General features: G+C 55.4%; 1 protein-coding gene across 1 annotated transcript in view; it reads right to left on the bottom strand.

Annotated features, from left to right (window-relative positions):
- Window positions 1–14,835, bottom strand: part of MYO18B (myosin XVIIIB) — a 243,534-nt gene that overhangs the window by 169,094 nt on the left and 59,605 nt on the right. Inside the window, exons 17-19 of the mRNA XM_062182090.1 lie at window positions 7,449–7,608; window positions 4,447–4,630; window positions 3,133–3,355 (exon numbers count right to left, since the gene is read on the bottom strand). Of these exons, the coding sequence (XP_062038074.1) occupies window positions 3,133–3,355; window positions 4,447–4,630; window positions 7,449–7,608 (567 nt within the window). The remainder of the gene's footprint in view (window positions 1–3,132; window positions 3,356–4,446; window positions 4,631–7,448; window positions 7,609–14,835) is intronic.

The raw sequence follows: 14,835 nt of genomic DNA, 5'->3' as shown, positions 1-14,835 counted from the left end.
AGCTTTGCAGGATGTACCCAGCACAGACAGGGAACCCCTGAGAGCTCACGGCTGCACTTTTAAGTCAGACTTATCTGGATTTTCATGCCATTTTTGGCATGATTAGCTACATCACTGGGGACAAATGATACCACCTTTTTATGATTCGCTTTCTTTACCTGTCAGATGAGAATAATAAGATCTATTCTCACACGGTCACTCTGAGGATTACAACTGATGCCTGTTCACGGCGAGACGGCCAACAGGTATTCTGTGCTCTTCCCCACCCAGCCACTCTTTTAAGCATCATTCTCTCTCTCTCTCTCTCTCTCTCTCTCTTTTGGACAGGTAGAGTTATAGACAGTGAGAGAGAGACAGAGAGAAAGGTCTTCCTTCCGTTGGTTCACCCCCCAAATGGCCACCACAGCCGGCGCTGCACTGATCCGAAGCCAGGAACCAGGAGCTTCCTCAGGGTCTCCCATGCGGGTGCAAGGCTCAAGGACCTGGGCCATCCTCCACTGCCCTCCCGGGCCACAGCAGAGAGCTGGACTGGAAGAGGAGCAGCCAGGACTAGAACCAGCGCCTATACAGGATGCAGGTGCCGCAGGAGGAGGATTAACCAAGTGAGTCACGGCGCTGGCCCCACATTATTCTCTTTTCTTTCTTTCTTTCTTTCTTTCTTTCTTTCTTTCTTTCTTTCTTTTTTTTTTTTTTTTACAGGCAGAGTGGACAGTGAGAGAGAGACAGAGAGAAAGGTCTTCCTTTTTGCCGTTGGTTCACCCTCCAATGGCCGCTGTGGCCGGTGCACCATGCTGATCCAAAGCCAGGAGCCAGGTGCTTCTCCTGGTCTCCCATGGGGTGCAGGGCCCAAGGACTTGGGCCACCCTCCACTGCACTCCCGGGCCACAGCAGAGAGCTGGCCTGGAAGAGGGGCAACCGGGACAGAATCCGGTGCCCCAACCGGGACTAGAACCCGGTGTGCCAGCACCGCAAGGCAGAGGATTAGCCTGTTGAGCCGCGGCTCCGGCCTTGCATTATTCTCTTTATTAACTCCCCAACCCCTGCAGCAACTCCCAGAGATGCAGTCTATTATGGGAGAGCAGAGGGAGGTGTGCTTTGGGGTCACACCACTGGTCAAGCCCAGGCCATCTCACTCCAGATCTCAGCTGTGTCCAACAGGGAATTATTAATGAGCAACTACTATGTAGGCATCCCTTAGTATACAGTACACAGTAGTTGTGTGACTAGCTTACTGAGCAATGCTACGCAGTCATCTCTCGGTGTCCACAGTGGACTGGCTCGAGGCCACTCCCACACAAGACACTCAGTTGCTCATATAAAGTGGCATAGTATTTGCCCATAACCTAGGCACAGCCTCCTCTGCGCATCTCATTATTGTTACATTACCAATAATCCCTAATGCAATGTAAGTGCTATGCAAACCATTGTCACACTCTGGTGCTTAGGGAGTAATGACAAGACAAAAATTGTTTGACCTGTGGTCGGTTGAATTCATAGGATACTGGGGCACAACAGCCTGCTAGGCACTGCGCCAAGGGCTTTAGGTGACAACACGGTCCCTAGCACAGAGTAGCCACTCAATAAACCGCGTGGATGTGTGCCTATCACGGATGTATGTGTGAATGTGCACAGATAATATATGCATGAATTCAAAATCATAAATATTTATATGTCTGCATGCGAATAGATCTTACGTGGGTGTGATGGAGACAGAAGTGACTTAGAATAGAAAACAAAAAGAAAAAAAAAAGGAAACACACCAGGTCTAGGAGACAGAAACTGGCAAGTTCTACCAGGAGACATCAAGCCTATGCCTAGCTGGAAACCTACCCAGGCTGAGACGAGAGGGGCCAGGCTCAGCAGCGAGGCCCCAGGCCCGAGGAAAGGGGTTCCCTGACCACAGCGTGTGCATCAGGGGCTCCAAGGGTGCACCAGTCTCCCAGGGCACCTGCAGAGACCTGGGTGGAATCGATTGGCCACAGGGATGAAGCCACCAGCTGTGACTTCTCACTCTTCCCCTGGGCATCATCTCTACCTGCCCATGGTGGTGCAGGAGAGAAGATCAGAGCTGTCTCCAGGAGAGTAAGGGTCTCACCCCCGCACTGTTGCTAGGGCTCCAGTATTGATTGGTTGGTGGGGGTGAGGCGGACGGGGCGGTGACCACAAGCTGGGGCACCGGTGGCCACTAGAGGGCTCCCAGCCAGTCCCAGTCACCCAGTCCTCTGCGGCCAGAATGGCTGTTCCGGAGCCGCCAGTTCTAACTGGCAGGCGGGGGAGAATCAATGGGGTGACCTTTGGGGACACACTGAAAAGAACAGGAAGGATTAAGATCAAATCCGACGTGTAGGATTGGCTATGGAGGAATCAGTGTGCTTATTAAAATACAGATCTGGGGTGGTTATTTGGGGCAGTGCTTAATAGGCTGCTGGGAACGCCCGTGTCTCCTATCAGAGTGCCTGAGGTCCAGGCCTGGCTCTGGTTCCACTTCCAACTTGCAGCGACCATGCACCCTGGGAGGCAGCAGCTGATGGCTTGAGTACAACTGGCTCATCCTGGACACCCTGCCCGGGGACGCCCAGGCTTCGCTGCCTCTCTGCCTTGGACCTTGCTGACTCCTCTGCTCAGCTCCCTCGCCCCCCACCTCCTGGGGCTGCTTCTCACTCATCAGGACTTCGCACTCCCTGTAGATGCCCGGGTCCCTCCTGCATCCCCGGGCGATGGATGCCCTGGGCTCATAGCGTCATCTTCTCTTGAGACCTCACCAGGCATCCTGCACAATACGCAATGGCTCCTTGTGATCGCCCCCACCTTCCTAACCCAAGGCAGACGAGTTGTTGAAATTAAAGGGGGAAGACTCGGCCTTCACTGGCCAGGAGCTGGAAACCATAAGGACTTTGGACTGGGAGACTGCAGCCCAGTCTACGCCAGAGGCCTTGACCAAGTCCCTGCACGTCTCCTGGCCTCAGCTGCTTCATCTGTGAAATGGGGAGAATCATGCCTTGCCCTCACAGGATGCAGCCTGCCAAGTTGCTGGCAGGAGGGAGGTGCTCCTGGCTCTGGGCGGCCACTGGGGGCAGGCACGTCGCGGTGGGGGTGCGGGGACGAGGTGTTCTGTTCCCGCCTGTCACTTACCTGCCCTGTGCAGTCGCAGTGCCTCCAGGATGTGGGACCCTGCAAGCTGGACCCTCAGGGCGGGGATGTCCAGGGCTGGAGGCCCGCCTGCCCCGGTCTCATCTCCTCCTGGCTGGGGTGGCGTCGGAGCCCCCTGCCCAGCCCTGCTCTCCAGCAGTGGGGTTGGTGCAAGACAGTGGATAAAGTGCAGGTGAGACCGTCTGATCACATTGATCAGGGCATCCTAGGGCCAAGGATAGGGAGGTCAGGACCAGTAGACTCAAAGGGAGGCAAACGGGTGTCTGCACTCTCCCCGACCCACATCTAGCCTGGCCAGGGCATCTTCTGGGGGCCCCTGTGTCCTGTCCCAAGGACCTCCCACTTATTCACATACTCCTGAGATGTAAGAGTGCTTTATAGGACTGGCGTTGTGGCACAGTGAGTAAAGCCGCCGCCTGCAATGCCAGCATCCCACATGAGCATTGGAAGAGTCCTGGCTGCTCCACTTCCAATCCAGCTCCCTGCTAACAGCTGGGGAGAGCAGCAGAGGATGGCCCAAGGGTTTGGGCCTCTGCCACCCACATGGGAGACCTGGATGAAGCTCCTGGCTCCTGGTTTTAGCCTGGCTCAGCATTGGCTGTTGCAGTCACGTGGGAACTAAACCAACAGATGGGAAATCTCTCTCTCTTTGTCTCTCTCTCTTTTTGTCTCTCTGTCTCTGTCTCTGTCTCTCTCTCTCTCTCTCCCTCTCTCTCTGTCACTCTGACTTCAAAGGGAATAAATAAATCTTTATTTTAAAAAGAAGGCTTTACAATGACTCCCTATTGAAACACATGGGGAAACTGAGGCATAGACCAAGGTTTTTTTCAGAATATGTGTTTCCCACGTTCCAGCCCATTCTCATCTGGGCTTAGCCGGAGCATGGCCTAATCAAGTGTCCTCGTTAGTTAGTGGGCCCCAGTTCCCTGTGCAGGTAACACATGCGCAGCCTGTGCTGGCTTCTGCCGCAGGGGCGTCTTGTGTGAGACAGGCAGACGGGGCTGGTGTGGCATCTGTCATTTTTGTACAGTGGGCTTGACTCTCAACTCAGTAACGAGTCGCCGAGGCTTTGGCCTTGGCCTTGGGTCTGTCACTTCCCGGGGGGTGTGACTGCGGCCACATTCCTTAGCTGCTCAGGGTCTCCATGTCCTGCTCTTTGGAGCGTGGGGTGATGGATGCCTGCCCTCGGGGCCTGCTGGGGAGGTTGGAGATGAAGCCGGCAGCTGACCGGGCCTGGGGGAGATGGGGCCAGGGAGGCTGACGGCTGCATTCCCACGAGAGGGGGCGCCCGCTCACCGTCTGCAGCTGGATCTGGGAGCATGGCGCTTTCCTCCTCACCGCGGCCAGCCTGCTGGCGAACGTCCTGCGCAACACACGGCTCCTCTGCACGGCCTGCTGGGAGGTGCCCTCCAGGCCCGCCACGGCCCTGCACACGGTGGGCAGCTTGGCCCGGGCCTGGAACAGACTCCGCAGCTCCTCCCTGGAGGGCAGGAGGGGAAAGATGAGGATTGGGAGAATGTTAGGGACCCTTGGGGAAGGCGTGGCCGGAGCAGGAAGGGCCCAAGGGAAGGAGCCCACCTTGCTACCTGAACCCTCCCTGGGACTCCCATGCCCCAGCTGCTACCCCTTCTGCCTCTGTCCCTTCTGCTGGCTGACCCTTGGCTTCATGACAAATGCCAGCTCCCGCCCTTGCCTTCCAATCATCTCTCCTTCTACAAGCCTTGTCGCTTACACAGCAAGGATCTTCCAAAAGTCCGTGGAAAAACCCGTGACCTTTGCACAAGAATGAACATCTTTTCATTCTGTTTGTCCATGAACTTTTCCAAAGCACCCTCAAACCTATGCATAACCTACTAAGCCAGCATTTGCTTAGAGGACAAAACCATCTTGTTAGCCCTAGAACAAGTCCTGTATACAGTTGGTGCTTACTGTATGTTTTCAGGCATGAATGAATGACTCACAGGCCCAAATGGCGGTTTCTGGGGCTGCAAGATCGTGTCATTGAAACAGGCAGCTTGGGAGAGGACTGCGCCTTCCCTGAGCAGCCCCGCAGGGCACAGGTTCTGAGAATGGTGACAAGGACAGAAGGCCAACACTGGCCAGCCTGAGCCAGCCTGGCTTGCGGTCTGAGCAAACGAAGCCTAGGCTGACTGGACAGAACCTGCTGTGCGCTGGGAGGAGTGGAACTCAGAGCGGACAGTCGGCCTTCCGGGGCCCACCAGCACCAGCCCCTCCCGTGGATGCATCCAGGCATCTTCATCCAGGCCCCAGCCCGGTAGACCCATGGTGCATCTCCCTCTGTGTCTAACCAGCTATCCCAACTGTTAAGGAAATGAGTCTCGCCTGGCTGAGCCGAAAACATACAAAGCCAGTTCAATGCATGGCAGGTGCAGAGGTACAAAAGGCATGGCCACACTCGTGTTAAAACGTTGAGTCTGGGCGGGGTGCTGAGGGCATCCCTAGGAAGCAGGAACCAGGAGTGGAGGAGGTGGGTCCCTGGGGGGTGTGGGCCCCTCACGGGTTCAGGGAGAGGAGCTCAGGCCCTGATGCCCCCTCTGTGTGTGGACTGCTCTGTCTGCAGGGCTGAGCTGAGATCTCTGGCTTCCACTTATGCTGCAACCTTGGGCCCTTGTCCCTCCTGGTCTTAGCTCCCTGTCCACAAAACACAAGGCTTTGATCCAGACAGTGTTTCTGAAACTGCAGTGTGCAGAAGAACCTTCTGGAAAGCTTGTCAGCAATGCCAGACCTTGTGGGGTCCAGGAATCTGAGTATTAAACACACAGTTCTGATGCCTCCGGGGGCTGCAGAACCAGCGCTCTAAGAAGCAGCTCTGTTTGCTCTCAAAAGATCACCAGTGTGCAGCCAAGGATGTGTTTCCCGAAGGTCCGGGTCTTCGCTCGCCTCTGGTCTCGGACTTTTCCCCCAGAGTAGGCCTGGATCCCCCGGGGCTGCCGTCTGGTTCACAGAGGCTTGTCTGGCTCAGTCTGAGCGCAGGATTTCAGAGCAGGAAGGCAGGACATTCACAAGGCCATGGACACGTGCAGAGGGCCCCTGTGCCCCGGGCTCCTGTGCAAGCTGTCTGCTACTTTGCATCACCACGTCTCTCGCGTGGGTGTCGTGCTCCCATTTCTCAGATTGTGACATGGAGAACCACGTCAGGTGGCTTTAAAGAGGTGAAGCCTGGCTCCACACTGTGCCATCGTCACTGGGTCTCATAGCCTTGTCCAACTCCTACTGCATCGCAGAGGGAGCACAGCCCGGAGGAGGCAAAGTGACAGCCCCCGCCCCCCCATCACTCAGGTGACAAAGGGAAGTCACGGGGTTTCCCCCAGGCACCTGGCTCCCTCCTCAGTCCTCACCAACCTTCACCCCACACCCTGCCTCAATCTCACAGCAGGGTCTGTATGCCCACGGACCCTCCTGGGTGCTGAGTTCCCAGTCAACTCTGGCCTTGTCCCGAGAACTCTCCGAGGGTCACTGAGGTGCCATGGAATCCCCTACTCTACCATGTTTCTGCCCTGTGATCAGAAGTAAGTCTCTCCACTTTGGGGGCCTCAGTTTTCTCCTCTATAAAGTGGGGCTAAGGAAACGGTATTGCCGTAAGGAATAATGAGACTTATGAAGTATCGGTGCTGATGCAAAGTGCATAGTTGGTAGCCAAAAAACGCCCCCTCCTCACAGACACCAGCACCCTCCTGGTGTGATCTGAGCTTCTTCTCTTGTCTCCAAGCTCTGCTCCTGCAGGATTCTAGCATTGAACTTGGGAGGCGCGCGCGCGCACACACACACACACGCGCGCGCGCGCACGCACATGCGTACAGGCACAACAAGCATTTTCCGATAAGCCTCTGAATTGAAAGCGACATTGCTGGCAGCTCTGTGGCAGCACTTCTGGGCCGAGCAGTCAAGGGACGCCGGGAGCCTTTTTTTTTTAATGCTGCAAAACATATCATTTCGCTTTTACGACCCCACCGAGTTTGAGGATGTCCATAAAAGTTGTTGCAGTCACATCATCTCCCAGCTGCTTAATGACAGGCAAAAAGCTAGAATGCGAAGTCATAGCCACCTCCCCAAATGGCCAGCTCCTCTGCTCGGCTGGCTTCACTCGGGCCCCAGGGAGTCCTGGTACAGCGCCAATTCAGAGATGCTCTTTGCTCCATGATGCACGCATGGGGTTCTCAGACCAGCCCTCACTCTGGGTGTTGTTGAGGCTGGGCAATCCTTGCAAAGGTGGGAGGTGGAGGAGAGTGCAGCCCCTCCCATGCCCCTACCCAGGCCCCAGCCCTCGCCTCACTCACCTTCTTGACTGCTGCAGAACCTGCGGTGCGTCCAGGGCTGCGAGGTTGGGCTTGGCCCTGTGGAGCCAGCCTGTGAGGTCGTACCGCACAGGATCATGTCCCAGCTGGTGGAAGATCTCACACTGGAGGGGCTGTTCACAGGAGCGCAGGGCAGAGGTCCCTGAAATCAGATGCCATGTGTGAGTGCTGGGGCAGGGGGGACATTCTGCAAGGGGTCGGCACCCCCAAGGACACAGTTCTCCATGTGAGTGTGTTTCCTGGGAGACATAGCCGGCAGCTCCGGGCACCTCCACTTCCCCTGGTACAAGTGATCTCCCTGAGCCGATTCTGTTCTCCCGTGGCTTCCTCAAGCCTAGTGCCCACGTTTTTCAAACATCCTAGCACACACAATCTCTAGGAATTTTGATCTATATAAGGGAATTTTGAGCAATAAATAGGTATATTTACTTTGGTGCTCTTTTTGTTTAATTTACTTATTTAATTTAGAAGCAGACACACAACACACAACAGCTGGGGGGTCAAAGCCAGGAGCCGGAACTCCATCCAGGTCTCCCACGGGGGTGGCAGGGGCCCAACTGCTTGAGCTGTCACCCCACTGCCTCCCAGGGTCCATATTAGCAGGGAGCAGGAGTCAGAAGCCAAGGCCAGGATTCGAACCCAGGAACTCTGATGTGAGACATGAGCATCTTAACTGGATCAAATGTCTATCTCAGGACCAAATTCCTTTAAAATTCAGGCATACAAGGGGTTTTTAAACAGTTCATGAAACAGTGCATATTATGGAAAAAACCGCATGGACTTCAAAAGTTGTTGGCACCTAAATCAATTCCTTTAAGCCCATTTTCCACAAACTTTCTGAAGTACCCTCATTTACACCCAGATATCCCGCATGTTGCAATTCACTTAATTTATTTCATTCTGTTGTCTCACGGTTTCCTAAGGACATTTATTTGCAAAGGAGACCTCTACTGCAGGTTGGATGTATTCACTTTCTAAAATGAATGGCGATAAATATGCTATTATTAAATATCTCAAGTGCATGCATTCACGTGCCACATAAAGTTGTCTTGAATGCCATTCACCAAGTAACTTCGAGCACAATCTCGGGCGAGGCTGGTTGCAGGAGACAAGGCTGGAGAAGTAAGTGGGTTTGGTGCTGGCGTTTGAGGAAACCTGGACAACTCCACCACATATCACCGCGTGAAAAGGGGCCAAGCCATGGAAGCCTCTATGCCTCGGTTTCCCCCCCTCTATAAAACATGGCTTACATCCCACAAGGGTGCTTCCAAAGCTCACAGACAGTGCCATTAAAAGATAAGCTTATTCTGTTGCAAAAAAAAAAAAAAGTTCCAATCCAGGCATACAAAGAGTCTCCACCAACTTCCTGGAAAATGGATATTATAAAGAACTATGCATGGCTTTCAGAATATTTTAGCACAGAAATAAACTTCTCTTTCGACTCCATGTTTCCACGAACTGTTTGACGTACCCTCACACACATAATGCAGTGCGGAAGGCGTAAGACTTACAGGAGAAAATGGGCCAGTTACTGTGTTTGACATTTGGCTGGTGGTCTGGAGTCAGAAGGTGTTTATGTCTACACATCTCCTCTGTGCTCAGGATCATGCCCGGCACCTGACCAAGTTCAGAAGTGTCTGTGGGACGTATCAATGAGTGAGTGAATGAGTTCCCGGCCACTTATGGTATTTACTGTGGTACTGTAGACAGTCAGGATGCTCACACGTTTGGGATGAGCTCCCTGCACTGAAACGCAGCCCCGGGTCAGCTGTTACTAGAAGTGGCAGTACACATGCTGCTTGAATTCCTGCACCTGCTCTGGATGGTCTTTCTTACTTTCTCTCCCCAGCCTGCTCTTGTCAACACACCCACCTGCGTGCATCAGGGTCTCGAGTCCTCCCAAACCCCAATGTGCTGCTACTTAGCCGTGCTGAGGGGGCAGGCACTGGGCACAGCAGACAAACATCACTTAGGATGCCAAGTCTCGTGGCTGATGGAGAGCCTGTGTCCAACACCCAGCTGCCGCTCCTGACTCCAGTTTCCCGCTGGGGCAGCCCCGAGACATAGTAATGATCTCTCAAGGAATTGGGTCCCTGCCATCCAGTGGGAGCCCTGGGCAGAGTCCCCCGTGCCCAGCCCTGGCCTGGCCCAACTCCCGCAGTTGCAAGCATTTGTGGAATAAATCAGCAGATGGAGGTTCATTCTCTCGCTTGCTCGCTCTCTCGCTCAATAAACAAAGAAAAACTTAAAAATGAACTTAAGCTGCAGTGGATGTATTTCTTGAAACCCTGCAAAACAAGCAGAGGCTGAGAACTTGGGGCTTCCAGCGAGCCAGGAGCAAGGACTCTGCCATGTCTCTGGCTGCTCAGAGCCCCCTGTGCTCACTTCCTGGGTGGCCTGTGGGTCCTGTGTCAGTGAAGTCAGCAGCAGGGGGCAGGTCAGGGACGCGTCACTGCATCAAGAGCCCCCTGGCAGCTGTGCAGTCCCAGGGGAGAGCGAAGCACCCCTTGGGCAGAGAGGTGATGACCTGCACACCAGGCCCTGGCAGCACTGTGTCTGTGCATGGCCGCCGCCCTCTGCTGGACAGGGAGGGGTCGTGTTCACTCATCACTAGGTCCAGCTGCTGGCAGAGCTCAGCTCTGAATGAGGACCCCACCAGAGCAGGAGGAGGAAGAAGGGAGACCAAAGGACGTTAATATTTGCAAAGTCCCAGCCAGGTTTCCGGCATTCTCTGCCTGGACCTGCTAACGTGCACGATGCTCAGTGGCATGCGCACCACCGGGCTTTCAGGAACACGGCATAGATGTTCAGGGAGCTGAGGCAGCTTGGCTGAAGCCGCCCAGCGCTGCAGGAGGACCTGTCTCCATCCAGGCCCAGCTCGTGGAGATGCTACATCTTCAGGAAAACAACCCCAGACCCCGGGACTGCCCACTCTCCCGAGGGCCCACAATGCTGTCCATCAGAGCACCGCACCGGCCGTCTTTTGCCTTCAAGATGCTCCTAGAAGATGGAGTCTTTCCCAGCCTCTGCCTTCATCACCTCCTGCGGAGCCTGACACCCCCCCCCCCCCACACACACACACACAAACCAGTGTGGCTTCTGCACACTGGATTCTCTGGGCAGCTTCAGAGCCCTGCTCAGCCGCTGTGGCTGTGCGTGCCTCTCGCCGGATCACCTGCCGGACCTGGGCTCCGGGAGGGCTGCCCCCAGCCCCCTGTGGGGATACTCCGCAAACACACCACAGGGAAGGGTAAGAGGTCATACATATCCAGCCCTGATGAGGCAGAAAACCCATGAGTTCTGGATGATTGAATGTTACATGGACTCAGAGCTAATCAGAAAGCCCTGGGGGAAAGCTTGCTTATGTATGTATGTATGTATGTATTAGCAAAAATGTCTGAGTGGATGTGTCTGCTCCAGCCGGCTCAGGACAGAGGGTGTGAGAGTTCTGCCCTGGGAGCTGCGAGCAGCCTCCCCCGCCCAGGGAGCTGGGGGTTGGCAGGGTCGGCTCGTGTAAGCAGGAAAGTGGGGGCCACAATCCACTGGGCCCCTCTCCACCCCAGGTGGCCTGCACGGTGCCTTCTGGCTCTGACCCTACTTCCTCCTCTGTCTCAGCACCCACAGCCAGGGAATAGCTCCTGTAGGAACCCCGTGTCACTGGACCCTGGCTCACAGAGCGTTCCCATATCCGTCTGCTCTGAGTATTTATCACGCACCTCCTCGCAGACGGCTGTTCCAGGAGCTGGCTCTCTGCAGAGGGGAGCGGCCCAGCCCTGCCTCACCCATCTGGCTTGCCCCAGAAGCAAGCTGACGGCTGAGCAAGGCTGTGACAGCCGATGGTGCCCACTGCAATGGAGAGGAAGGAAACGGGGAGGAAGCCAGGAGTACAGGTGGGGAGGGGCTATTATGTTAGTAGCTTAAAAATCTCTAGTTATTGGCCGGCGCCGCGGCTCAGTAGGCTGATCCTCTGCCTGCGGCGCCGGCACACCAGGTTCTAGTCCTGGTCGGGGCGCCGGTTCTGTCCTGGTTGCTCCTCTTCTAGTCCAGCTCTCTGCTGTGGCCCGGGAAGGCAGTGGAGGATGGCCCAAGTCCTTGGGCCCTGCACCCGCATGGGAGACCAGGAGGAGCACCTAGCTCCTGGCTTCGGATAAGCACAGTGTGCCAGCCGTAGTGGCCATTTCGGGTGAACCAATGGGAGGAAGGCCTTTCTCTCTGTCTCTCTCTCACTGTCTAACTCTGCCAGTCAAAAAAAATCTCTAGTTATTCACTTTTAGGTTTTTGATAGGCAGATATATATATATGTGTGTGTGTATATATATGTGTGTCTTTATATATATAAGGACAAATATATTTATAGATAGATAGATATAGATATATAGATGGAGAGAGAGACCTCTCATCCACTCCCCAGATGCCGACATCAGCCGAGGCTGGGCCAGGCTGAACCAGGAATTCAGTCTGGGTCCCCCACACGCGTGGCAGAGGCCCACCTACCAGAGCCATCACCTGCTGCTCTCCAGAGTGCACACGAGCAGGAAGCTGGAACGAGGAGCTGCACCAGGATTTGAACCTGCGGCACTCTGATGTGGCTGTGGGCCTTCCAAGAAGCCTCGTAACTGCTAAGCCAAATGCCCGCCCCACACAAGGGCGTCAGGGAGATCCCCAGACCTGAAGGTGAGGGATCAGGCTATGCCAGAATGTGGCCCACGTGTGCTCCAGGCAGAAGGGGCCGCCAGTGCAAGAGCCACCCTGTGGGCCTGTGTTCTCTGAGTCTGAGGAGCAGCAAGGCGATTGGCGTGATTGGAACAGGACGGGGTCCCGGGGGAAACCTGGCAGAAGCCCTGGAGTGCTTGCTACATCCGGGGCTGTGAGGAGGCAAAAGGACACAAGGCAGAGAGGAGCCCTGCCCTGGGGGCGCTGGGAAAGTCCTGAGGACGGGCAAGGGAAGCAAAGAAGCAGCTAAGCCATTGCAGAGCCTGGAAGGAGCCCTAGGGAACTCAACAGGGAGCCAAGGTTGGGGGGTAAGAGGGGGCTCCCCAGGGACAGCGGTGCCCAGGACAGGTCTCCAAGTACGCCAGCACGTTCATCTCCTTGCCAGCCCCTGGAGTGGCAAGCACCGCTGTCATCATGTCACAGACAGGGAGCAGACTGCCCACAGAGCACACGCACTACCACTCAGCAGTGGGGCAGGGGCCCGGCCCTGGTCCCCGGGGGCCAAAGCCTGGGCCTTTCCCAGCTCTGCCTCCTGGCCTATTTTGGATCTGACTGGGCTTCGTCCCCCAACCCCCACCCCATCCACACGCTCTCGCTGAGCCCATCCAGCGGGCAGGCAGGGACCACTTCTGCAGCTTGCAGAGGGGTCAGCGGGCTGCCTGGCCCTTGGAGAGAGGCCACCTGGGGTCACCAGCAGCTCCGTGCTCAGTGCCTGTGGGGCCATCAGCAGCCAGCTGGCCTCTGCAAGACCTCCCTACCTGACTGTAGCGGGAGGGGGCTGTGAGGCCCACAGAATCTGGCCCAGGCAAAGGGCTCCCCAAGCATCAAACTCCACTCTTGAGTGCAGCATGGCGATGCACAATAGGCCCCAGAGCCAGGGGAGAGGCGAATTCACCACTTCCAAGGTCAAGTTCAATGCCAGGCCTCCAGGGTAAGGACCATCCAGGACTGCCTTGTGGCTTTCCTGGACCCCGGGCCCTTGTGTTTTCATGGATTGCTTCCTCTACATTTTAAATGTTATGACCATATTCATATAAAGATAAATACGGTCACACATCACACAATGATGTTTCGGTCAATGACAAGCCACGTATACAGTGGTGGTCCCATAAGATTCACCCAGTGACATCATAGCAGTCTTAGTTTGAGTAACTATACACCATGATGTTTGTACAATGATGAAAGAAACCCCGGCCCAGCACTGTGGCACAGCAGGTAAAGCTGCTGCCTGCAATGCCAGCATCCCATATGGGTGCTGGTTTGTGTCCCAGTTGCTCCACTTCTGATCTAGGTCCCTGGGGAACGTACAGGAGGCTGGACCAAGTGCTTGTGATCCTGCCATCCACATGGAAGACCTGGAAGAAGATCCTGGCTCCTGGCTTCAGCCTGGCCCAGCTCCAACCATTGCAGCCCTCAGGGGAGTGAACCAGCAGATAGAAGATCTCTTTCTCTCTCTCTCTCTCTCTCTCCCCTGTCTGTAGCTCTTCCAAATAAATATTTTTTCAAAAGAATAAATCACCTAATGACACATTTCTCAGAACTTCTCCCCATCAGCAAGCGACGCCTGACTGTAGATGAACATTGTATTTGACCTTTGATTTTTTTCCCCCCTTTCACTTCTCACAGAAACGAACACATTTTCCTGGCCTCCCCAAAGCCCGGTAGACACCAGGCTCCATGCCTCCCTGCCTTGCATGACATCAGCCCTGACTCCACCTCCTTCAGAGCCAGGGTCTCCAGGATTCATGTGTGTATCCATGCTCTGAGCTCACCCCAAGGCGCATGGCTGGAGCCATCAGCCACCATCGCCACCATCAGTGTTGCTAAATATAGATTTGCAAAAACCTAGTCCACCCCCAGGAATCCACCTTGAGTGCCCAGGGCAGAGGCCTCAGCTGCTCATCCCAGGATGGAAGCTTCTGCTGGCACTGTTCAGCTCTCCTCTTAACTTCCAAGACGTCCAAGGCTCCACCAAGATCGGGCTTGTGGAGGTCGCAGGCGCTGGCCACGTGGCCACAACAACGCTCATTCCCCAGTTCCCTCCTCGCTCAACACGGAATGCAGTCTAGCCCTCCTCCGTCTTCCGTGGCTTCTGGGTGCCACGTTCTCTGCCACACCCTTGGCCACCTTGCCACGGACCCCCGTGACCCTGGAATGGCCCAAACCTGAGTCCCTCTCTACCACACCTCCTTCCCCTGGTGACCTCCGCCGAGCCACGGTCCTCGGACTCTTTGCAGAGTCACCTGCTTTATTACCCACGTCCGGTGCTGGCATGGCTGTTCCGCAGGGCTGAAGGTGTTTGCTTTGCTAGCCGACATCCCTCCTGGGCAAGGACAGCGGCTGTCACATGCCAGGGAGCTCCATAAATATTTGCTGAATGAACCAATGAATGCGTGAACCCACATCCTGGTCCCCTCAAAGCTGGCTGGGACTGGTCAGATCCCGCCGTGTATTTGCCTTCTTCGTGTGGGAGTCCCAAGCGTTTCAAAGGCAGACAAACCTTGTGTTGAGTCAACTCTCCAGCGGCCTCGGACAAGCATCCCTGGCCCTCTGGATAAAAAGATCTCCCTCCAAATGCGCGACAGAATCCTCCCAAGCCCTAGGCCTACAGCAGCTCCGTATGCCACCCTGCCCACGTGCAAACCACCCCTTACAT

Source organism: Lepus europaeus, chromosome 23, assembly GCF_033115175.1.
Source record: "Lepus europaeus isolate LE1 chromosome 23, mLepTim1.pri, whole genome shotgun sequence".
In the NCBI taxonomy this organism is placed as follows: domain Eukaryota; kingdom Metazoa; phylum Chordata; class Mammalia; order Lagomorpha; family Leporidae; genus Lepus; species Lepus europaeus.
This window is presented reverse-complemented; position numbering and strand designations above follow the sequence as displayed.